The following is a 26,142-nucleotide window of genomic DNA, read 5'->3' as shown; positions in this document are numbered from 1 at the left end:
GCCGATTTATGCACAGCAAGATTCCAAAAATGGCAATGGTGACAATGACCAGATAAAGTGGGCTCGATTCACCGGCCGATTCCGAAATCCGTTCGGCCGACGATCGGCCGGAGAATCAACGTTCCAGACCAAATCGGGGGCGGCGCCGCTTTCGCGATGCTGCACCCCCTCCAAAGTGGCATTCTCAGTTGGGTTTCCATTGATAAAGTGTCTCCTGGGGGAACACGACGGTCAGTTCTAAGTTGACCTTAATTCCCAGGGAGCACTCCCATGGGATCTGACAACCACAAGGCTGTGGGAGTTCAAAGAACTGCTATTTCCAGAACAAAGGATTGTCGCAACTGCACTGTGATCTTTCATTGCCGTGTGAAGTGAATTGGCCGTAACTGCTTGGAAAGGGAAGCCTTTCATATGCCAGCAGATGGCCACGGTTGCCGTCGGTTACTGCAGCCTTTACTAGGCCGGACGCAAGTGGACCAAGGTTTCAGATATCAAATAAGAAAGATACAGTTTCCTATTTTATTTATTCGGCCTACCTGAGGCTGTAATTCGAAACCTGTACGACTTGAGTGCTGTGGGGAATGTGGTTCAGAACAAGAGTATGCGACAGAAGCTATATCATTTCAGTCATACTTTTATCTTAAAAGAAAATGAAAGCATATGCATATATGGTTCCTGAACAAGCATTTAACAGCACTTGAAGCAATCTGTGCTCAGATTGTTTCGTTCTGCAGTGAGCATTATTAAATGCAGATTTGGCCACTCTATGAAGCTGTGAGTACTGGGGCCTGAGGCCCGTTAGGTAGGCCTCACTGTCAGTACGTGGGGAGGAGGTAGCGTTGCAGCAGGGATCTGGTATCATTTTGGGGCTGTTTTACCTCTGACTCCGAAGATGGTGGATTTGAGGGATTGTGGGCTGTACTTCGGTGCAGTGCTGAGGGAACGCTGCACGGTCACAGTTGTGGTGATGAGGCGTCAATGGGGTGTTGCGCCCACGTCTTCTACCCCACTGAGGTGGATGCTAATGATGCCTCAGTACAGTGGTGGGCAGCCTGCGGCCCAGGGTTCTGAGTGCGGTCCATGCGACATTTTGTTGACTGTTGCCTACGCGCAGGGTTGCCACATTCCGCTGGTTTCCATCCGCATTGTTTTATTCCTGCCAGTACGACTGAAGCGATTCACATGTAAAGCCAGGGCAAGTGAAGCGAGGGGCGCGCTGATTGCTCGCAGCATTGACTGAGAGGGTCGTGCACTCCCTCTGCCTCCAAAGTGTAAATATTTATTTTGTTTTAGATCATAGATCATAGAATTTACAGTGCAGAAGGAGGCCATTCGGCCCATCGAGTCTGCACCGGCTCCTGGAAAGAGCACCCTACCCAAGGTTAACACCTCCACCCTATCCCCATAACCCAGTAACCCCACCCAACACTAAGGGCAATTTTGGACACTAAGGGCAATTTATCATGTCCAATCCACCTAACCCGCACATCTTTGGACTGTGGGAGGAAACCGGAGAACCCGGAGGAAACCCACGCACACACGGGGAGGATGTACAGACTCCGCACAGACAGTGACCCAAGCCGGAATCGAACCTGGGACCCTGGAGCTGTGAAGCGATTGTGCTATCCACAATGCTACCGTGCTGCCCGAAGTTGCTACCATTCGAAGTTGATGACAGTTCTATTAATATATAAACGATTCAGCATTTTCTATAACTCGTTCTGAAATATTTAGTGTGTGTTAAATGTATTCAAACTTGAGTATCAAGGGTTATGGTTAGTGGATGGGCCCGATTATAGCCCATTGAGATGAAGGAGGGCCAGTCCTGAGGCCCACTCACCGGCCTAGTACCTGCTTAAAGATCTGGGGGCTCCCCCGTTCTGGGATCACTTGCTCAGTCGGTACTCCGAGGAACCAGATGTGGGTTTTGTAACAGTAATCTTTATTCCATTAGCGGTTTCACGTGCCGACAGTGCATCTTTTCACCACCTGGCTTTCATTCAGGCTTGCAGCCTGAGCTCATTGCGTTCTTCATTCCCCCCCCCCCCCCCCCCCCCCCCCCTCCAAACTGTACTCAGGACAGAGTGCATTAGTGAAAACTTCGGATTGCAGCACTGTTTTTGCAACCCTGTACTTATCACACCTGTCTGTAATAAAGCTTGGAATGACCCCCACTGTAGTAACTTTGAATGAGAGGAGAGAGGCTGGAGAAAGAGCTAACATCAGGCTACTCTGTTCACTGAGGCTCAGAAGGTAGGAGTATATAAAGCAGAGAGATGCAGTGAGGAGAAGCTGGGTTCAGCTATAGTACACCGAGGGGCTGGAAACTGTGTAGAACCCCTCGGGCTGGGTATCAAATATTCTGAATATCAAGAGTATTACAATTGGATTGAGGCACCTCAGAGTGGAGCACACAGAAAGGAGACAAGTTACATTTTATTGCATGTTCCGTAAGTTCCAAGTGGAAATGCTTTGCAATGTGAATTTTATGAATAAAATATTATAAAGACCCAGGGAGCCTAGCGGTAAGGTGAATGTTGATTTATTTATGATCACAGAGAGTCTGCCCACGGCAACGACTATATTTACACAGTACAATAACGTGGCTGCCCCTGTCCGGGCTGACTTTGTACAGAGTTCTTATGAGTCCCAGCTGGGTGGGTCTCCGCCCACGAGCAGGGAAGCTCATATCCCACCAGCCCCACAGGGAGATCAATCAAGGTATCCCCATGGGGGTTATTACAAGTGTATTTTTGGAGGGAAAGCTGGATAGGTTCACGGGCGAGGGAGGAATAGACGGACATGCTGATCGGTGGTACAAGGTAGGAGGGGAGGAGGCCTGTGCTGGCACAGAGGTGATGGACCAAATGGCCTAATCCTGTACTAGGAATTCTGGGGTTCAATTCAACTAAATGGGAGCAAAGTCCCATAGCAAGCTCATTTAACCACATGTTTCCAGAAATACATGGCGATACAACACAACGTGCGTTGCGTAAGGGACCTCAGCAGGAAACCCACAATCGAGGCCGCACATAACCCCATTTTGTACACTGGGAGCTCCGCTTGCCAGACCCCCCAGTGTAGCGAGAGATCTGGACACCATTTCTAAATAGTTCCCGATCTCCGAGGCCCCCAAAGCAGTCCCCCCCCTTCGCATCCTCAGCTCTATTGGCAGTGCCAACCTGGCACACCAGCAGTGCCTCTGCTAGTTGGCAATTCCACCTGGGCACCACCAGGGTGACAAGCTGGCACCAGCAGTGCCAGGGTACCACCGTGCCCACTGGGCATGCAGCTGGGGGATCCCCTGGGGAAATCCCCACAAGTGCCATTCAGTCCCCATTTATGGGGACCAGTGCTGAATAACACTCACCCAAGGCCTCTCAAGAGGATGAATCCCGAAGCCTCAGGTACCTCGGGAATCTACACGTTAGAGTGAGACGAACTGTCTCGCTCTAATATGCAGATTTGCCAAAAAGTGATCCCGCCCACAATGTGTAAATGTTCTGCTGAGCGGGAGTTGGGTCCACCTTGAGTGACTTAAATCAGAGTATCGGATGGTTCCCAGTCCAGTGTTATTACTCATCGGAAGTTTGAACTTCCCGGACAATTCCCATGAAATTCTTGCACGGAGACATCCGGCGGGGGTGGGGCTGTGCAGGGTACCTGGGGTCAACGTGTGCATGCGCAGTGGCCTCCTTCCACGCACCGGACCTGACGCAACATGGCGCAGGGCTACAGGGGCCGGCGCGTAGGAAAGGAGGCCGCCAGCCAGAGAGGCCGGCCCGCCGATCGGTGGGCCCCGATCGCGGGCCAGGCCACATCGGAGCCCCCCCCTCCCCGGGATCGGACCTCCCCTTCCCCCCCCCACCTTCCCCCCGCCACTCGACCCTTACACGCTGAGGTCCCACCGCCTCAGAGCAGGTTAGAACGGCACCGGCAGGACTCGGCTCTTTTTTACGGCTGCGAGAGTCAACGGGCCAGCCGCGTAGAGCGGCCCCCGACCGACGCCGCGCCAACCACACCGCTCTGCGGAGAATCGCGTGCCGGCATCGTGGCGGCGTGGTGCGGCCCTGGCCGGGATTCCCGGAGGCATGGGGCGGCCACAATGGGAATTCCCATTGGTAGGTGACAGGAACAGAGAATCCCGCTGTTGGCGAGGGCGCGCTGCCGAGGATCACGTGGCTGCCAGACCGGAGAATCCTGCCCCCTGACTGCCCTCGCAAGTTGACTGAAGAAGAGCGAGAGCCTTCCTCTCAGTGTCTTGCCGAATATCTTCCCCTCAATCAATAAATCACGTCATTATCACATTGCTGTCTGTGGGATCTTACTGTGTGCAAATTGGCTGCCATTCATCCAACAACAGTGAGCACGCCTCAGAAATACTTACTTAGCTGTCAAGCACATTGAGTCATCACGAGGTTGTGAAAGGTGCCACAGAAATGCAAGCCTTTTCTCCTCAATCACATTCTTGATCTTTTAAGCAACTTTGACACTTCCTTAAGTCTCTGATTATTGCAATTTGAGATATTGTTTGTTTACGTTGGCAGTTGGTTTGGAAAAACCATCTGTTACTGGTTGGTATCTTCACGTCATGGGGAAGAATGCTTCTAGATTCTTGTGGTTACTGGTTGTTTTATTGGTCTGTGCAAAGAGTAAGGCTTTTAAAGTAGGTGGATGTTTATAAAATGACAAGTATATCATCAGAGTACCACTTATACACATTTTATATCCTGCCTCTCATCATTGCTTAAAGTAAGGGGCCAAATTTTACAGTTAGATATCCCTGATTAAATGGTCCCTCTATTTAAGGACAGAAAGAGGCGATTTTGATTGCTACTTCTTTCTTAACTCGCTCCCTTCCGGAGTAGTTCTGGCTCCCTACTCTTTGACTAACTTATCTTGAAGATGGTTAACAGTTTCCTGTACAGTATTGACAGGGTACAGACCTCTTCTTTCCTGCTAAATATTTAAACTGAGCGAGGAAGCGGTATAAGCACACCTGCCATTTGGAGTAAGGAAATGGCAGCGCGTTTATGTGAGCCGTTTTAGAAAATGTAACGCTTACAGACCGAATTGGATAAGGAAACATCACCTAATCCAGCCGGGGACACAGTAGCGTGCTGGTAATGTCAGGGTCTAGCAATGGAGGGGCTTGGGTTAATGCCATGGGGGGCATGGGCCCGCAACCCACCATAGCAGCTCACGCTATTTAAATGCAGTTACTAAAAACAAATCTGGCAGAGAAACTGTCAGCGATTGTTGTAAAACCCCATCTGGGGAAGGAAATCTGCCGTCTGCACTTGGTCTGGCCTACACGTGACTCCAGACCCACAGCAATGTGGTTGACTCTGACAAAATGGCCCAGCAAGCCACCCAGTTCAACAGCAACGGGGGATAGGCAACAAATGGTGGACCCAGCCAGAGACACCCACACCCCATGAAGGAATAAACAATTCCAGCCAGCCGGTCCAACATAACCATCTTTTTCATTACTGTGGACATTCCAAAGTCTGGAGTGTTGTCGGAGTATCTCCACTTGCTTGGATGAGCGCAGCTCCAGCAACACTCAAGAAGCTCGACACCATCCAGGACAAAGCAGCGCCGCGTGATACCTACCCCATTAACCACCTTAAACATTGATTCCTTCCATCGCCATCATACAATGTCAGCCGTTTTCACCATCTAGGGCAATTCGTCAAGTCATCCAGATTTGGAAACATATCCTTCACAGTGGCTGAGTCCAAATGCTGGAAGTCCCTCACTTGGACTTCGAGACAGTGGATCGCCACCTTTATCAGGGCAATAGTGATGCTCGCATTCCAAGAAAAAATACATTTTTTCTTTTGAAACCACGTGACCCCCTGGGAGATTAAAAACTCAGACCAATTTGGGGGGAGGGGCGGTCAATCAAGATCTTCACAGTGGGCAGCAGGTTAGAGGAAGTCTCTGTGGGCAGGAAATTAAGGAGCAAACATTGAAATGAAAATCGCTTATTGTCACGAGTAGGCTTCAATGAAGTTACTGCGAAAAGCCCCTAGTCGCCACATTCCGGCGCCTGTCCGGGGAGGCTGGTACGGGAATCGAACCGTGCTGCTGGCCTGCCTTGGCCTGCTTCAAAAGCCAGCGATTTAGCCCAGTGAGCTAAACCAGCCCCCTAGTGAGCTAAACCAGCCCCCAGTGAGCTAAACCAGCCCCCTAGTGAGCTAAACCAGCCCCTAGTGAGCTAAACCAGCCCCTAGTGAGCTAAACCAGTCCCCTAGTGAGCTAAACCAGCCCCCTAGTGAGCTAAACCAGCCCCCTAGTGAGCTAAACCAGCCCCTAGTGAGCGAAACCAGCCCCTAGTGAGCGAAACCAGCCCCCAGTGAGCTAAACCAGCCCCTAGTGAGCTAAACCAGCCCCCTAGTGAGCTAAACCAGCCCCCTAGTGAGCTAAACCAGCCCCTAGTGAGCTAAACCAGCCCCTAGTGAGCGAAACCAGCCCCCAGTGAGCTAAACCAGCCCCTAGTGAGCTAAACCAGCCCCCTAGTGAGCTAAACCAACCCCCTAGTGAGCTAAACCAGCCCCTAGTGAGCTAAACCAGCCCCCTAGTGAGCTAAACCAGCCCCTAGTGAGCTAAACCAGCATTGAACTTTGGCTGTGATTTCTGCTGGACCGTGTTGGTTGGCGAACGAGTCGAGCCCTAAAAGAACAAAAGCAGCGAGAGGAACAAATCTAGATTGATCCAATTGAATGTGACCAGTCAGCAATCTGGAAATAGATGGTGTTTATTATCTCTCCATTAGTGATCAGAGTCACATTCGATACAATGAGAAGCTTCTTACATGCAGCAAATGTGGGCCTTGGTGAGTGACTGATGAACTATGCAAAATATTCAACCAAGCAATAAACAAAACTTCAAACACGGCGTGAACTCCCTTCTATCCCTCGAGGAATTGCAAGGCTTTTATGTCAATGAGAGAGGTTTTACGTTTGAAATGTGCAGTGCTCAAGCCATAAGCCTTATTTGGTGTGTGTGTGTGTGTTCATTAATATATGCGTGACAGTCTCCCCAAAAGAGGGGAAAATTACTGAAAATTATAACTGTGTATTTGTTCAATGAAATGTTATTGGTTTGAGGGAAACTTGACTTCAGTTTAAGTTTCATCACAGTTGAATGGGCAGCACGGTAGCACAGTGGTTAGCACTGTGGCGTAAGAGCCAGGATCCCCGGTTCGATTCCCGGCTGGGTCACTGTCTGTGCAGAGTCTGCACGTTCTCCCCGTGTCTGCGTGGGTTTCCTCCGGGTGCTCCGGTTTCCTCCCACAGTCCAAAGACGTGCAGGTTAGGTGGATTGGCCATGATAAATTGCCCTTGGTGACCAAAAAAGGTTAGGAAGGGGTTATTGGGTTACGGGGATAGGGTGGAAGTGAGGGCTTAAGTTTGGCGGTGCAGACTCGATGGGCCGAATGGCTTCCTTCTGCACTGTATGTTCTATGAATAGTCCATGGCCAATTCTTATACAGTGTACCCGGGATTTACAATGCAGAAACAGGCAAGTTGGCTCAACGGGCCTGTGGTCTTTGCCAGTGTTTGTGCTCCACATCAGTCTCCTTGCACCCTCTTACTCGAACCCTACCAACATATCCTTCTAATCCTTCCCCCCTCCTATGTGTATCTAGCTTCCCCTTGAAGTATCTGTGCTGCTAACCTTCTCTGCTGGTGATAGTGGTTCAGCACTCTCTGGATTCCCTGTGAATTTATTCATGATAGTCTTCTATTTATGGCCCCTGGTTCATCTCCCTCACGAGTAGAAACACCTTCTCCACATCTATCCTATCAAGTCCTTTCCTAAATTTGATGGTGTCAGGAATAGGAGTCGGTGGAGGTCATTCCTACTTGTCTTGCCTCCTCACGGGGCAGCCTGTTCTCTGGAAAGCCCCCAGCCTTCCCCGCTAGTTGTAACCCCTCGGAGATTTTATTTTATTGTTCTCCAGCTGCCTCAGGCGTCCCTCTTTATAACATGGAGATCAGATCAGGGCACGGTTACAGTCAGCAGTTATCAGTGTGACGTTGTTGCTTCACCGTTTCAGGGACAGCAAGCTCACCATGTTGCTCCGGGAATCTCTCGGCAACCTGAACTGCCGCACCACCATGATTGGCCACATCTCAGCCTCCTCCAGCCACTACTCCGAAACCCTGTCCACCATCCAGATTGCATCCAGGGTTCTCCGAATGAAGAAGAAAAAAACAAAGGTCAGTGAGAGTTCTGCATCGGATAGAAACCCGGGTCACGGCTTGGGAATTCGGCCAATTGTTTAGTTTTGCATTGGGATGAGTGAATGCAGCAGCGGCAGAGGGAAATATGTCCTCGATCAGCAGCAAAACAAATCCGGATTTAACATTCCTATTCTTGTGCTTGGACTTTACCTACCCCCAACCCCGCCTCATCTCTGAAATATCCTCCAACCCTACAATAGACTTCGATGTTCCCTCAACGTTGGCCTCCTGTTCACCCCCAATATTTTAAATAATTCCTTCATGGAATGCTGGCTAGGCCAGTATTCGTTGCCCAGGCCTAATTGCCCTTGAGAAGGTGGTGGGGAGCTGCCTTCCTGAACTGCTGCTGTCCATGTGGTGTCCAACAGATTCTAGCTGGTCCGCCATTGGTGGCTGCGCCTATAGCTGCCTGAGCTCCCAAGCTCTGGAATTCCCTCCCGAAACATCTGCACCCCTCGACCCCTCTGTCCTGCTTAAAAACTTCCTCTTGTATCACATGTAGACCAGAACAGGTAAGGGCGGCAGATTTCCTTCCCTCAGGGACATTGGTGAACCAGACGGGTCTTTACAACAATTGACGATAGTTTCATGGTCATCATTACTGAGACCAGCTTTGTTAACTGAATTTAAATTCCGTCAGCTGGTTTGTCAGATTCAGCAACTCACCGGGTCCCCCTCACGATAAACCTGCCAGGAAGATCCCACTTTTTGTGAAGGATTTGCAGAAGGAGGCAGAGTGTTTGGCGCCTCCTCTCAGTCCCCATCCCATCGCGACCTCCATTCCTGAAGGCTCAGTCAAGGCGGCAGTCCCACGATTGGCTGGATTCCCTCAGCGCCTCAGCTGGTTGCCCGTCTTTTCCGAGTGTGAGCCCAGATGTTGTTATCTGACTGTGAGGAAACACTGGGGAGGGCTTTCCCCACTGGCTTCAGACTCCCACCATTGGGGGCCAACTGGGGGGGGTCACTGCACGGGAAATAGTCACCCTGCTGTGATTGTCCTCGAATTGGCCAATTAAAACCAGTGGGCGGACTCTCAAAGCTGGAAGGCCAATGGGAGGCCTTCAAACAGTGAAGAAGGTGCTTGATGGCCGGCGCAGACATGATGGGCTGAAGGGCCTTTCTTTGTGCTGCGATACTCTATGGGCTGGATTCTCTGGTTCCCCCCAGCTGCATGTTTCTCAAAGGCACGCCGTTCGCTCGCAGCGGGATTCTCTACACCCGCCGCTTGTCGATGGGATTTCCCATCGAAGCCACCCCACCCTGATGGGAAACCTCCGGGTGGGGGTGTGCTGCCGGCGGGAAAATCCACGACCAGGGAATTCCAGTCTATGACTCTAAGCAATGGTCTGTCTTTTCAGGTAAGCGAGAGAGAGAGAGAGAGAGAGAGAGAGAACAGACGCCCCAAGATGGACGCATCCTCTCTCCAACTTTGGTGTGCGCCTTTAATAAGTTGAATTGGCTACCTGTGCATGTGGACAGGTAGCCCTGCTGTCCCCCAAGGAGAGCGGTCTGGGTGCCGGACAAAGCCGGGGAACCAGCACACTGGCCAGGCAACGTGAACGTAACCGTCCTCCTTCAGGCCCACCCTCCATTGGGGGCGAAAGAAGTTCAGTTGATGTCATTTAAATGACCCGCACAGGTAGTCCACCGGAGTCCATTTCCATCAACACACCTTCCGGGAAACTTGCCGCTCTCTCACCCCCGGCCCTAACCCAGGGGAGTTCGGGATAATTGCATTGCACTTCCAACCTCCTCTTCTTCACACACCGGGGCCTAGCCAGGGACCTCCTGAGGCCTACACGGGTCAACTCCATTCTCACCAACTCGGCCCTCAGACCACTCAGCTTTCAGTCTGATTTAGGCTCCAGCCTAATTATTCTGCAAAATTATTCTGTTCACCACCGTGAGAAAGCTCATTCCAGGCCCTCATTATTTTAAAGTATTTTTATTCAACATTTTTAACATTTAACATTTAAAACGCCAAACATTCCAAATTAAAACCAACACAAAACCCCAAACCCACCCCCACCCCCCCAACCAATCACCTCACCTTACCCTCCCCCACCAGCTGACAGTAACTAGCTCCTTAAAATGTAATACAAACAAGCCCATCTCTTGCGGAGTCCCTCACTCGCTCCTCTCAGAGAAAATGTAACATTTTTCCAACCAACCTCCACCCCCAGCAGTACCCGCCTGTGAGCGATCAACGAGCCGAAGGATAAATTAAATGAAATGAAAATCGCTTATTGTCACAAGTAGGCTTCAAATGAAGTTACTGTGAAAAGCCCCTAGTCGCCACAATCCGGCGCCTGTTCGGGGAGGCTGGTACGGGAATCGAACCGTGCTGCTGGCCTGCCAAAACATCCGACCCTGTCCCCGTCTGCAGCTCTGGCAAGTCTGACACCCCAAATATGGCCCCGAGGGGACAGGCCTCCAAATCCAAGATCGCTGACATGGTGCTGAAGAACGACCTCCAAAATTTCCCCCACTTCAGGCAGGACCAGAACATATAGACGTGGTTGGCCAGGCCCCTCCTACACCACTCACAAACATCCTCCAACAGAAAAGTCTGGAAAACGTTTCTCGCGGAATCCCGTACCTGCCTACACCTGAAAACACCCCCTCACAGCAGCCCAAAGCTCTCCCCTAGCTCCTCCAAACTTGCAAACCGCCCTTCTAAAAATAGGTACTTCATTTCCATCACCTCTCGCTCCTCCCATCCCCGAAACCTCGCACCCATCCTCCCTGGCTCTAACCCGCGGTTCCCTCTGATCGGCATCAACTTCGACCCCGGCCTAAAGCGCCCCCGAAATTGCCCCCCATATTTTCAGCCTGTCCACCACCACCAGGCACCCCGAATAGTTCCCTGGGGCAAACTGGAGCGGCGCCGTTGCCAGCGCCCGCAACCCCCGACCCCTTACTTCCATCCTCACCCACAAAGCCTCCGTGTCCCTGCTCCAACCCCGCACCTTAACCGCGTTTGCCACCCGATAACAGGAAGGCCAGGCCCCCCTGACTGTTGTCCTCTCTGAAGCACCATCCTCCTAATCCTGGCCACCTTCCTGCTCACACAAATGCTGAAACCAACCTATCCACTCCCATAAAAAAAACGATTTAGGCAAAAAGACCGGGAGGCACTGAAATAAAAATAAAAACCATGGCAAAATGTTCGCCTTAACCGCCTGCACCAGGCCTGCCAGTGATAGGGGAACCTCAGTAAATCCGCTTGACCCTGCCCAACAGACTCGTCAAGTTCCACTCACAGAGCCGAGCCACCTGCACCTCCAGATACCTGAAGTGGGTAGTTGCCACCCGAAATGGGAACCGGGGGGACACCCTAATTTAGGGAACGTGGGAACTTGCATCACCTTCAGTTAACAGAGCCTCACCGTCGATTTCCCACCTTGGCACCCGTATTCATCGCCTCGCCCAGCAACAAACCAACACTGATAGTCGCTAAATCTCCAGTTATCCCCAGATTTGGGGGAGAGAATTCCAAATTTCTGCCCTTGGGATGCTTCCCGATCTGGTTCCTGAAGGCCTCAGCAGCTGGGTAATCGGCGGCACTCCGCTGCAAGTCAGAGTGGGATTCATGCAGGTGACTCGAGAGGCCTCAAACCTGGCGACGCACTGGTAATGAAGATTGAATATGAGCAATTTATATTTATCCATCACACTGTCCTGAGCAGATGAATAATTTGAGGGTGGACCAGTGCATCTTTCACCCTGTAATTATCAAACACCGTGGTATCCTGCACGGGCGTGTAAAAACCAGCCTGCATGAATGATTTGGAACAGCAAAGGTTCGGGCAGAGGGGGGGAAGGGTTATTTATCACATTTATATAGGACCTTTCACAACAGCCAGTGAGGAACTTTGTGAAGTTTGGTCACTGTGGTAATGCAGGAAGCACAGTGTCCAGAGGGTATAGAGCAAGATCGGACAAACAGCAAGGTGACAACGAGCAGTGGATCTTTTTTTTTTGCGGCATTGATTGAGGGATGATTATTGGCCTGGAGGGAGAATTCCCCTGCCCATCTTCGAAATAGTGCCGTGGGATCTTTTCTGTCCACCTGGGAGGCGAGGCAGGGTCTCCGTCTAAAATCTCACCTGCAGCTGTGCAGCACTCCCCCTGTCCTGCACTGAAGTGTCAGCCCCTGATATTTGTACTCGGGTCCTGGAGTGAGACCCGTATGCAGAAACGAGGATGAGAATGCTGCCAACCTAATTTGGACGAGGGACGGGGCTACGGAAGGACCTTCATTTTAGGTGCCTCTGGAGCGCCTCCTTGGCTGCCAGTGTTAGGCCGGTTCTGACACACAGCCATGAGGGAAAGAGAAAAATACCTTTCGAAAGAATGAGAGGAAGTTAACAAAATGTAGAAAATTCTACATCTCTTTCTCTTTCTTGCACGTCATGTCCCCATTCTCTGCGCAGCTAGATTTTTTTCTTCAAAATCCCTAAACCCCTTTGCGATGTTGAACTTGCCCATCCAGCCGTGTTTAAGAGGGGGAGTTGCTGGTGTAGTAATGTCTCTGGACTCCTAACCCCGATCTCAGGCGAATACCTCTTATTCCTCTTCCACCACAGCAGCCCGTAAAATTCAAATTCAGTTCATTAATTTTGGAATTGTAAAGTTAGTCTCAGTATTGATGACCGTGAAACTATTGTTGTAAAAATGATATCTGGTTTAGGGAAGGAAAGTTACTGACTTTACCGGGTCTACACGTGGCTCCAGATCCACAGCAATGTGGTTGACTTCTAACTGGGGCCTTTAGGGATGGGCCTTGCCAGGGGCACCCACACACCCCATGGCAGAGTATGTTTTGTAGAGCATCCTGCTCGGCCTGGCGCTCCAGCACTGAGGGTTTGGCAGATGTGGCGCCATTCGAATGATTTGTTAAATACGCCTGCCCTCTCAGGTGGTTGCAAATCTCACACGTTGAAAGAGAGCAGGGCAGTTCCCCTTGCCAACATTGATCCCGCCGAGATTATCGCCCTCTCGCTGGCACAGTCTCATGGCCAGAGGTTTGCCGGCCAGCTGGCAGCTTGTCTGAGATTGGCAGCTGGACGGGGGCCTGTGCTCGAGGAAGGGTGTGGCGGTGGGGGGGGGGGTTTGACTCCGCCAATTTAATTGCAGAACGCAAGTGAGCTGGTTCAGTGGCCAGCAGACCAATCTCGGCAGTGGGGACCTCACCTCAAATCCCCGGCCCACTTCTCTGCAGCTGAACCTGGCAGGGTTGAACTCTGACCTGCGTCAGTTACCCGTCGACCCCGCGGAGAGCGGGAGTCCACTGATCGGTTAGTCCACTGATTCCAATTGGACGGCCGCTGCATCTGTTCCACAAAGGCCTCTCACCTCACTCTGCAGTACAGTTAACATGCTGGCAGCGTACAAGGGCAGAGTCCAGTTGGGCCGAACGCTCTATTTTTGTTCTCTCATTCCCGTCAGATCCCCCACACGGCTGTGAGCTCAGCTAAGGATCTGGTGATTGCTGCCAGTTAGCTTGTGATAATAAATAAAAGAGGATTCCTTCCTTTTGACAAGCTTTTAATAGTTTGTAATGCTGTTGCATAATGAATCAAAGGCTTCTGGGCTGCTTTGAATTGCAGACGGTGATCAGGACATGTCTCAATCTGCTTAATGCCGGCTACCCCAGGCACGGGGGTTGGGTAACACGCAACAGGCTGCGGGCTACAACTCTTACAGGCCAGTTGGCCCCTTAGCCGGGCAGTAATGCTGACTCCTCAGTGCCGTGAATGTGGATTAGACATGGCTGGCTGTGTAACACGCCATTGACGCCATTTTCTTCGGAAATTGCTTTTCATTGACCCCTTTCGAGGTCCCAGAACATGCCGGAAGGCCTGACAGCCAGTGAGGTACTTTTGAAGAGGAGTCACTTTTGGAACATGGGCAACACCGCCGCCAATATTGGGCACAGCAAGATCCCACTCAAACGCAACATGATAAACAACCAAATAATTTGTTTTTAACGATGCGGTTTGTTGGATTAAGGGGGTTGCCGGGGGGGGGGGGGGGGGGGGGGGGGGGGGGGGGCGACGACAAGACTCCCCTGCTGTTCTTTAATTTTTTTTTTGACAGAGGACAGATAGGACCCCCCCCCCCCATTGTAACGTCTCACCCAAAACTCTTGGCAGTGCAGCACCCCGCTCAGTGCAGCACTTGAGGAGTGCCAGCATGAATTGTGTATTCCAGTCTCTGGGAGTGGGACAAGCCCTTAACTGTGTCAATGAGCAGCCATGGCCGGTACCCAGTGCAAGCAGGTCCAATTCAGAGTGAGGTCCTTTCAGGTGAAGGATCTGGTTTGCCCTGCGAGGAACTGACTTCTCTCACACACACGGGAAACTGGTACAGCCCGGTGAGATTTTGTGCTAAAGGTTGAGGTTTTTATTGTGTACAGATGATCACTGACTTTCTTTTGCTCTCTGAATGCAGTATACTTCCAGTTCATCCGGGGGCGAGAGTTCCTGTGAAGAAGGGAGAATGCGCCGACCCACTCAACTGCGACCTTTCCATCCACGGGGAGCAGCCGACCCGGACCTCCCCATCTTAAACCTCTCGAGCGAACCGGACTACTCGTCCAGCAGTGAGCAGTCCTGTGACACCGTGATCTACGTGGGCCCCAATGGCAACGCTCTCTCGGACAAGGAGCTGACCGACAACGAGGGTCCGCCTGACTTTGTGCCCATCATCCCCTCGCTGCAGAAGAACAAAAACGAGGTGAGGCCCGAGGGTGCCGCCGAGCCCGTGGCCCCTCTCCCAGAGCAGGACTGCCTGAAGTGCAACACCTTTGCCGAGCTTCAGGAAAGGCTCGAGTGCATCGACGGCAGCGAGGAGCCCAGCAAGTTTCCCTTTGAAGAGGTTCCCGTGGCAACTTGCAGCGAGCAACCCTTGGGGACCGAGGAGGCTCAGGCCCCGAGCGGGGGAGAGGCCCATCAACCGAGCGGCCTGGCCTCCGCAGACTGGGCGGCCGAGGAGAACCCGGAGGAGACGCATCCCACCCTCAGCAGAGCTCAAGCTGCCCCCTCTCCTGTCCCGTTAGGAAGCCACGGCAGTGGTTCTGCGCCATCCTCCCCCAGGAGCGTAATGGGGAGTAGCACGACCCAACTGAACGCGTCAAGGGGACAGGGTGTGAAAGACGTCCCGCTTAGTAGTGGCAGCGCGGAGGCTAAGCCGAGGCCTATGGGCTCGCCAAGGCTGGGGGTGGCAAGCCTTTCGAAGACGTCCGACTACAAACCGCAACATTCTCCCTCACAGCGCTGTAAGGTGTACACCCAGAAGGGGTCCTTGCCCAGCCCGGCACCTCCCCCACCACAAACGCTAACCAAAGACTGTGAGAAGTCCTGTCATGAACTCTTGGAAGAGCCTGAAATCAGGACGGCACCAGTGGGAATGAGCTCCCAAATAATGAAACGATCGGTATCTTCCGGCACGGAGTATTCCCAGGATTCCATGTTCTCGGACCAGGAGCAGGACCCGGCAGACGACCCGAAGCAGGAAATGATGGCCACGGTCACCTTGCAACAGCCGCTGGAGCTGAACGGAGAGGACGAGCTGGTCTTCACTCTGGTGGAGGAGTTGACCATCAGCGGAATCCTGGAGAACGGGCGGCCCACCAGCATCATCAGCTTCAATAGCGACTGCTCGGTCCAGGCCCTGGCCTCGGGTTCCAGGCCCGTCAGCATCATCAGCAGCATCAACGAGGACCTGGACTGCTACTCCAACGCCGCTCCCTTCTCCGAAGTAAACATCGCCAAGTTCCTGCCCTTTCCCAAGCCCGGCCTCGACGAGAAGGTCCTGGTCTCCAGCAGCAGGCGCTCCTCCATTAGTTCCTGGCTGAGTGAGATGAGTGAGGGGGAGCAGTCGTGCCACAACTTTGTCGCCCAGGCCTGCAGCGGGAATGGCGAAGCGTTGGCAGACCCCTCGATGCTGGACGTGGCGACCAACCTTCCGGAAGAGTGCGTGGCGTACGCGCAGAGCGGAAAGTACTCGGTCATGGACAAGTTCTTTGCCATGCCGGAAAAAGCCAATGAGACCAGAAACATGTACCAAACGGCGCCCAACAAAAACTGCAAAATCGCTACCTTGGGCAAAACCACTGTCAGAATATCAAACGCGTCGGGCCTGTCGGCAGGTGAGGGCTGTTTCCCGATTCAGACAAACATTTCAGTGCACCCCTGTATCAGGCTAAAGCCCATTCATTTGTCTGACCAGGTTGATGTGCTGTCGTCTGTCAGGTATTCTCCCGCCCACTCCCACAACTGCGACGTGAAGTCAGCGGGCATCTACTGTCCGAAAGAAATGAAGTTTGATGACCCGTGGCTGAAGCGGGAAGAGGGGGAGGAGGAGGAGGAGGAGGAGGAAGACGTCAGCCTGGACGGGAGCGACAGGGCAGAAAGAGGGGACCAGCCCACTTTTGGGCGGAATCAGAAGCAAAGCTCAGCCGACAGCCTCAGCAGCTGCGAGACCACCGGCTCCCCCATCCAGGCCGATCATGCCAGGAGGGTGGTGGACGGCTGTGAGGTGGCGCTGACCGCCTCCTCGAGCCAGAGCTCCATTTTCTCATCGGACAGCGCCAAGGCGGGCAGCCTATCCAGAGCTTTGCAGCACGCACTGCTCGGCAAGCACGACGACCCTGACGGCATCTCGCTAAGGTCCCTGAGCCTCGCAACGGAGAGCGGCAACAACTCTGCCGCCACATCGCAGGCCTCGACCCCTGGCAGCCCCAAGTCCACCCTGGAGAGAAGGCTAAGCTCTCCTAAACACGGCATGCTGCCCAGGCCTAAAGGAATGCCCCCCCTGCCTCCCGTCAGGAAGTCAAGCCTCGATCAGAGAAACAGAGCAAGTCCCCAGCACGTGTCCTGCAGTAGTGCCATCTCGTCATTGGCAAGTACCCCAGATGAAGGCATCCCTCACGGCAGGGCCAAGACCCCAAATATGGACAACAGCAGCAGAGCATTTAGTGGGAAAACTGAGCAGTTCAGCAGTCAGACAAATTCCCTGAACAGGAGGTATGCAGGACAGTACGAATGTTTATCTTTAGAACGGGCAGGGAGTTTGGCATCAGTAGGGGCAAAGGTCAATGCCTCCCGAGATAGCACAATGCCTCGAACAGGCAGGAGCCTGAATCGAACCACCATGTCTTCGCCCACACACCCCGGCTTTCCACCCTCACTGGGCACCTCCCCAAAGTCCAGCTCGTCCAAAATGTCTGCCGTCAGTAAGCTGCTCTTGGCCAGCCCCAAGTCACGGAGCCTGTCAGCGTCGAGCACAAAGACACTGAGCTTCTCCACCAAGTCGCTGCCTCAGTCCGTCGGCCGTAGCTCGAGCATGCCGTCCAACTCGAAGAACATGTCCTGGTCGACGCAGTCGCTCAGCAGCAAGCAGAGCAGGGCCTCCAGCCTCGTGGCCAAGCTGCCCCTCCGAGCCGTCAACGGACGCATCTCTGAGCTGCTGCAGGGCACAACGGGCATGAGGGCCGGCCAGCTGCGGGGGAGCGCCGAGTCGGACGAGTGGGGCGCGCACGCTGGCGAGAAGTCCGCCCCCCAGCCCCTCCCGTCTCCCTACAGCAAGGTCACCCCGCCCCGCAAGCCGCATAGGTGCAGCAGCGGCCACGGGAGTGACAACAGCAGCGTGCTGAGTGGCGAGCTGCCACCGGCCATGGGGAAAACCGCCCTGTTTTACCACAGCGGAGGCAGCAGCGGCTATGAGAGTATGATCAGAGACAGCGAAGCAACAGGGAGCGGATCGTCAGCACAGGACTCCATGAGCGAAAATGGAACTTCAGTAGCGGGCAGATCCAGGAGTCTGAAATCTCCAAAGAGAAGGATGAATACAGGTAAGACAATCTCACATCGCAGATTACTGTGCAAAGTTAAAGCGCATGGGATTGTGGGTAGTGTCTTGAGATGGACAGAAAGCTGGTTAGCAGACAGGAAGCAGAAATATTTGAGTAAGTGGGTCTTTTTCCGATTGGCAGGCAGTGATTAGCGGGGTACCGCAGGGATCTGTGCTTGGACCCCAGCTGTTCACATTATATAATGATTTGGACGAGGGAACAGCATGGTAGCACAGTGGTTAGCACAATTGCTTCACAGCTCCAGGGTCCCAGGTTCAATTCCCGGCTTGGGTCACTGTCAGTGCGGAGTCTGCACATTCTCCCCGTGTCTGCGTGGGTTTCCTCCGGGAGCTCCGGTTTCTTCCCACAGTCCAAAGATGTGCAGGTTAGATGGATTGGTCACACTAAATTGCCCTTAGTGTCCAAAAAAGGTTAGGTGGGGTTACTGGGTTACAGGGATAGGTTGGAAGTGTGTGCTCGAGTGGGGTGCGGTGCAGACTCGATGGGCCGAATGGCCTCCTTCTGCACTGTAAGTTCCATGATTCTATGAACAGATGATACAAAGTTGGGTGGGTGGGTGAGCTGTGAGGCAGATGCAGAGATGCTTCAATGGGACTTGGACAGTCTGAGTGAGTGGGCACTTAGATACAGTACAATGTGGAGAAATGTGAGGTTATCTGCTTTGGTAGCAAAAACAGGAAGGCAGATTATTATTTGAATGGGTGTAAATGGAGAGAGGTGAATACTCAGTAAGACCTTGGTGTTCTCTAAGCATCAGTCGCTGAAAGTAAGCATGCTGGTACAGCATGGCAGTAAAGAAGGCAAATGGTATGTTGGCCTTCATAGCGAGAGGATTTGAGTATAAAATAGGGATGGGTTACTGCAATTGTATGGGGCATTGGTGAGGCCACACCTGGAGTATTGTGAGCAGTTTTGGTGTCCTTATCTGAGGAAGGATGTTCTTGCTATGGAGAGAGTGCAGGGAAGGTTTACCAGGCTGATTCCTGGGATGGCAGCAGTCATATGAGGAGAGACCAAATCGGTAAGGATTATATTCATTGGAATGAGAGGGGAATCTCATAGAAACTTATAAAAAAAAATTTTTTTTTTTAGAAATATTTTTATTGAAGGCATTTTTCATATAGACATTCACTTTAAAGAAGTTGATGAATGGCTTCCACTCCACCTATGGCGGACGTAACTTTTTCCAGGTGTACAAATTCCGCCAGGTTACTCACCAAAACACCCTCTCCTTTGGCGACCCTCAGTCCCGTCTGTTCAACAAAATCCATCTCCAGGCTATCAGAGAGGCAAAGGCCTGAACTCCCAGATCTTCCAACACTCCAAATATCGCCACCACCGGACTCAGGGTCACTCCGAGGTCCAGAGTTTCAGACATTACATCCGAAAAGCCCTTCCAGAACCCCCTCAACCTCGGACAGGCCAAAAAACATGTGCACATGGTAGCCGTCCCCCACCCTCCCCAGCACACCGCTCACAACTATCCTCCAGCCCCGAATAGAACCGGCTCATCCTCGAGAGCGGCAGGTGGGTTCTGTAAACCTTAAATTGGATGAGGCTTAACCTCACACACGACGAGGTAGCATTCACCCTCCACAGAGCTTCCCGCCACATCCCCGCCCCCAACTCTTCCTCCCACTTACCTCCTCCACAGGAGGGCCCTCCCCATCCACTAGCTCTCCATACTCCCCTCGCCCACTCCCCACGCCACACTCCCCTCCCGCCAATGTTTTTCTTTTAATTTGGAGTAACCAATTATTTTTTTTTCCAATTAAGGGGCAATTTATCATAGATTATCACAGAATTTACAGTGCAGAAGGAGGCCATTCGGCCCATCGAGTCTGCGCCGACTCTTGGAAAGAGCACCCTACCCGAGGTCAACACCTCCACCCTATCCCATAACTCAGTAACCCCACCCAACACTAAGGGCAATTTTGGACACCGAGGGCAATTTATCATGGCCAATCCACCTAACCTGCACATCTTTGGACTGTGGGAGGAAACCGGAGCACCCGGAGGAAACCCACGCACACACGGGGAGGATGTGCAGACTCCGCACAGACAGTGACCCAAGCCGGGAATCGAACCTGGGACCCTGGAGCTGTGAAGCAATTGTGCTATCCACAATGCTACCGTGCTGCCCCATTCAGCGTGGCCGATCCACCTAACCAGCACATCTTTTGGGTTGTGGGGGCGAAACCCACGCAGACACGGGGAGAATGTGCAAGCTCCACACACGGACAGTGACCCAGAGCCGGGATCGAACCTGGGACCTCAGCGCCGCAGTCCCAGTGCTATCCACTGCGCCCCCAATGTTACCCTCTGACACCAACTTGCCTTGCAGCACCGGAGGTGGCAGCTCCAGAAAGGATGGCAATGAGGAACAGGAATCACGGTTCTTCCTCCCGGAGAGCATCCCAAAAGCTGTCTTTCCGTGGGTCGGCCCTGAGGAGACGTACCAGTTGCCGGAGGGAAACTGGCTCAGGTGCCTGCAGGTGAGGGGCTTTACGTGGGCGACCCTGAGTCCCGTCAATTCAACTCAACCTCGGACAGGTCAAAAAACATGTGCACATGGTAGCCCCCCCCCCCCCCCCCCCCCCTCAGGCTCAACCAGGCCTGCAAACTTTTCTCCCACAAATAATCCCTAAAGTACCCCCCCCTCCCAACCCCATGGGGGGCACGGTAGCATAGTGGTTAGCACAATTGTTTCACCGCTCCAGGGTCCCGGGTTCGATTCCCGGCTTGGGTCACTGTATGTGCGGAGTCTGCACGTTCTCCCCGTGTCTGCGTGGGTTTCCTCCGGGTGCTCCGGTTTCCTCCCACAGTCCAAAGACGTACAGGTTAGGTGGATTGGAAATGCTAAAATGTCCTTCGTGTCCAAAAAGGCTGGGTGGGGGTTGCTGGGTTATGGGGATAGGGTAGATACGGGGGCTTGAGTGGGTTGCTCTTTGTAAGAGCTGGTGCAGACGGGCCGAATGGCCTCCTTCTGCACTGTAAATTCTATGATACTCCATCCGCAGCTGCCGCCACCCCAGGACCTGGTGTCCAGCCCCACCAGTGCCAACCTATGGTTGTCACATATCGGCGCCCACAACGACATGCCTTCCAATCTGAAGTGCCAGAGATTGTTCTTAAAAATTAAAATAGCGCCAGCGATCTTATTTTTTCACATTCCGCAAAGAGAGAGTAAAAGCTGAAGTCAGTCAGAAAGATAAAAGATGGAAAATACTGGGAACCCCCCCCCCCCCCCCCCCCCCCCCAGGTCTGGCACCATTTGTAGAGAGAGAAAGATTTGAGTTGACAGGAGCAATGGGAAAAGAAGGGAGGAATTCTTCTTACCTGAAACCCTTCCCGGTGATTCCGGTGTCGAGGGTGCTCAGGAGGGAAGTGCTCCACCTGGAATCTGCCCACCCTGAGGAAACCTGCTCACTCCTGAAGGAGAAAGACGCAGGTGGGTTCTGAATACCCCCAGTGGCTCTCCAGCATTCCGCAATAGCTCCCTGTATGGATTGTGACTGGGTGCGGAGACACACAACCAGATGTGTCCATGGTTACGAGATGTAACCATTCTTTACTGATCCACCGACCCACGTAAAGACAGCTTTTGGGATGCTCTCCGGGAGGAAGAACCATGATTCCTGTTCCTCATTGCACTTCCTTTCGTCTGTGGCAAGGTCACATCCGGAATACTGTGTGCAGATTTGTCTCCGCAGTTGAGGAAGGACATACCTGCGTTGGAGACGAAACAGCAAAAGCCCAGTCGCTTGGTCTCTGGGACAAAGGGGTTGCCCCGTGAGCAAATTGAATTTATTGTCTCTGGAGTTCAGAAGAATGAGAGGCGATCGCATTTAAACAGAGGAGATTCTGAGGAGGTTTTTATAGGGGAGGACACCGAGAGGATAAGGGACAGATGAAGAGAAATTTCTTCACTCAAAGAGTTGTGAATCTTTGGAATTCTCGTCCCCCGAGTGTTCTGGGTGCTCCGTCGTTGAATACATTTAAGGCTGGAATGGATACATTTTTGGTCTCTCAGGGAGTCAAGGGATATGGGAATTGAGTGTCAAGGTGGAGTTGAATCCCTAGATCGGCCATGATTGCATAGAATGGTATAGCGACGCGCCCTGTGCTTTCCTCCGACTCCTATTTCTTATGTTCTGGTATGGTCACCCTGTCCACAGGGAGCCAATTGTCAATCTGGAGTGACTTTTCAAAAATAATTTAGAATACCCAATTATTATCTTTTTCCAATTAAGGGGCACTTTAGCGTGGTCAGTCCACCTACCCTGCACATCTTTTGGGTTGTGGGGGTGAGACCCACGCAGGCACGGGGAGAATGTGCAAATGTACAGTGACCCGGGGCCGGGATCGAACCTGGGTCCTCGGCGCTGTGAGGCATCAGTGCTAACCACTGCGCCACCGTGCCGCGCCCCAATTTGGAGCACCTTTAACCCCCAAAATGGGTGACCTTAGATTGTTGAGATGTCAGCAGAATCAAAACATTGCCAACCTTATCCCGCCCCGTCTCCAATCCACCCAGGGGCAGGTACGGAGGGACCAGGAACCAGTGCAGGTCAGCGAGTCAGGGGGTGATGGATGAACGGAACTTGTCGCTACTCGGGCACAGGCAGCAGAGCTTTGGATGACCCAAGTTTATGGAGGGTAGGATGTTCCAGATGTGAAAAAAGCAGGGATGAGCAGTTCAACAGCAGATGTGCTGAGGCAGGGGGGAAATCAGGCAGAGCGACAATTAACGGTGGTGATGCAAATATGTGATCAGAAGTTCATGTCAAGGTCAAACATGACACCAAGCTTGTGAATGCCTGGTTCGGCCTCGGGGAGACTCGATTGGAATGGAATTTGTTGGGGGGGGGGGGGGGGGGAATGAAGACCTTTGGTCTTCCCAATGTTTAATTGGTGGAAAATTCTGCTCTTTCTTTCGGGCTGATAGAATCTTCGGAATGATGGGATCATTGGAATGCTGTGTCTGTTTCTGAAAGCATTATGTACTCTGGCAAGGATGTGGTCAAAGCTGAGTCAGCAATGGTTAGTCTTCTCACACGAACAGGGAGAATCCTCAGAACCTCCAAAGGAACTTCTTCAAGGACCTTTCGTGATGCTGACCATCTCTCCCGTGCCTCAAGGAGAGCAGCCATAGAACCATAGAATTCCTACAATGCAAAAGGAGGCCATTTGGCCCATTGAGTCTGCCACGACCTTCCTAGACCCACTCCCCCACCTATCCCCGTAACCGCATGACCCCACCCAACCTGCACATCTTTGGACACTTAAGGGGCAATTTATCATGGTCGCTCCACCTAACCTGCGCTTCCTTGAACCGTGGGAGGAAACCCACACAGACACGGGGAGAACGTGCAAACTCCACACAGACAGTCACCCCAAGGCCGTAATTGAACCTGCGCCCCCGGCACTGCGAGGCAGCGGTGCTAACCACTGTGCCACCGTGACGCCCCAAACAGCCGTTCCCTGCGCGCGAATCTTAAGCAATGAATACTTTGCAGCGAAGGAACCTGTGGGACTCACAGCCGAGCCCAATTTAAGCAGAGGTTTTGTCGCAGGAATCCCTGGCTAGGAGTCTGGAGCTGGAACCCTGGCTGATTATTAACCCCCCCCCCCCCCCCACCATCTATATAGCCCTGGGACAGTGGGAGGGGGGGGGGGGAATTACAATGCTGGTCTGATCATTGTAAAAAAAGGGCTAATAATGGTGGTTTTCTTTACAGCCTTGAATAGATTTTTATTGGATCAGGGTGTTAAAAGTGACAGGACCAAGGCACATAAATGGAGTTGAGATAAGGATCTAATTGGATAGCAGGACAGATTTGAAGGGCTGAATGGTCTACTCCAATTGGTGCGTTCCAGTGATTACAAACTCCCGGTAGCATTCTAGACAAAGGAGTAATATACTATTTATGTTTTTGAATTTGTGCCAAACATTGAAACATGAACTCTCATTTCCACACTGAATACACAATGTTGAAAGTTGTTTGAAGCCCATCCAGTTCGTGCAGTGATTAATGAGGCAGGATTCAGACAGTTCTGCAGTTCGGATTATTTCAGACTGCTGGAACACTCACGACTGCCTGTAAAAGTTAATTACTGCTTTAATGGCAGCATTGTTAACATTTAGGATCTCAAACTTCGGGACTCCCTCCACGTTACCAAGGCTGAGAATGACGAACATCTCTGTCTTTTTAAAAATTCTCTCACGGGGGCGTTGGATGTCGCTGGCCAGGCCGGCATTTATTGAGAAGGCGGTGGTGAGCTGCCTTCTTGAACCGCTGCAGTCCCGGTGGTGTAGGTACATCCACAGTGCTGTCAGGGAGGGAGTTCCAGCATTTTGACCCAGCGACAGTGAAGGAACGGCGATATACGCACAAGTCAGGGCGGTGCTGTCTGAGGATCCTTGGTGAGTCCACCCGACCTGCACATCTTTGGGCTGTGGGAGGGAACTGGGGGGTCCCGAGAAAACCCGCTCAGGCACGGGGAGAATGTGCAGACTCCACACAGACAGGGGCTGGAATTGAACCCGGGTCCCTGGCGCTGTGAGGCAGCAGTGCTAACCACTGTGCCACCCTGTTGGAATCCATCAACTCAGGGAGACAGGTGATTTCCTCACCGCAGTTTTTCCTTATGAGTCTGCCACTTTGTTCTCAAGTGCTTCCTAGAAAGTGCAGAGGCAATCCCTGCTGCAGGGCTTCCGAATTCGGGGAGGGGGAGGCGGCGGCTGAAGCATTCCAGCTGGCTCGGGAGTCGGACTTCCTGCTTATAATTGAGATGTAAAATAGCTCTAATGAGCTTTGTGCATGATCCTGCTGGGTTGGGGGCGGGAAGCTCGACAAAGGTGTCGAGCAACCCGCTATGGCCGGTTTAGCTCAGTGGGCTAGACAGCTGGTTTGCAATGCAGAACAAGGCCAGCAGCGCGGGTTCAATTCCCGTACCGGCCTCCCCGAACAGGCGCCGGAAATGTGGCGACTAAGGGCTTTTCACAGTAACTTCATACTTGTGACAATAAAGGGTTATTATTATTATGGCCGGCAAAGGGGGGGTTGGCGCTGAAACCCGCGCAGGCGGTTTGGGCCCGGCGCGGGGTTCTACGCGCCATCGCGAATACCCCCGTCTAGCGGGCAGCCCCAGAGAATCCCGGCCGTAGACCTGACGGTCGGACCAAAGGCTTCCTTGCCGAGAAGAAGAGAAAGAAAGAGAGCGACGCAGGCCCCGGGGTCAGCTTCGATATTTCACCATCACTTGGCTTCCCTTTATACACAGTAGCCGTCAGTAGCAGCGTTGATCTAACAGACTGTGTCACAGAATGCCACATTTTACGAGATTAGGAGCGGAATAATAAAATAAAATGGGAACCAAAGAGTTTCTCAGTCCTTGGAGATAATGGTTTGAATTTCAAAACGCAATTCTTTCGTTGAAGTGGAAAAAGATGATTACCATACTCGGCCCATTGTAAAGGCTTAAACTATTTCCTGTGTTCATTTCTGGTTTAAGAATGATTAAAAAATGGACGGATTTGCATTTATATCGTTTCTTTCAGAACATCGGGACATCCCAAAGTGCTTTACAGTCTATGAAGTACAGTCACTGTTATTACGGACAAGGGGGGGGATTAATTTAGACAACTCAGATTTCTCTCCTCACTGCCTGTCCGTAAATAGAAAAGCGTTTTGGATTTTTTGATTTCCTCCTTTATAAGCAGTGGCGTGTTTTCCCCTACCCCTCAGATTTGGAGTGATTCAACCTTCTATTAACAACTCCACAGTAGGGCGGCCTGGTGGCGTAGTGATTAGCACTGCTGCCTCATGTGGAGATGCCGGCGTTGGACTGGGGTGAGCACAGTAAGAAGTCTTACAACACCAGGTTAAAGTCCAACAGGTTTGTTTCAAACACTAGCTTTCGGAGCACTGCTCCTTCCTCGGGTGAATGAAGGAGCTGAGGAAGGAGCAGTGCTCCGAAAGCTGGTGTTTGAAACAAACCATG

The 26,142-nt window shown here is 52.3% G+C and overlaps 1 protein-coding gene across 1 annotated transcript in view; it reads left to right on the top strand.

Moving 5' to 3' along the window:
• The window catches only part of kif26ba (kinesin family member 26Ba), a 383,305-nt gene that overhangs the window by 333,873 nt on the left and 23,290 nt on the right, over positions 1 to 26,142 (top strand). Inside the window, 2 exon segments of the mRNA XM_038815524.1 lie at positions 8,069 to 8,231; positions 14,712 to 18,114. Coding sequence (XP_038671452.1) covers positions 8,069 to 8,231; positions 14,712 to 18,114 — 3,566 coding nt within the window.

This window comes from Scyliorhinus canicula, chromosome 1 (assembly GCF_902713615.1).
Source record: "Scyliorhinus canicula chromosome 1, sScyCan1.1, whole genome shotgun sequence".
Lineage (NCBI taxonomy): Eukaryota > Metazoa > Chordata > Chondrichthyes > Carcharhiniformes > Scyliorhinidae > Scyliorhinus > Scyliorhinus canicula.
This window is presented reverse-complemented; position numbering and strand designations above follow the sequence as displayed.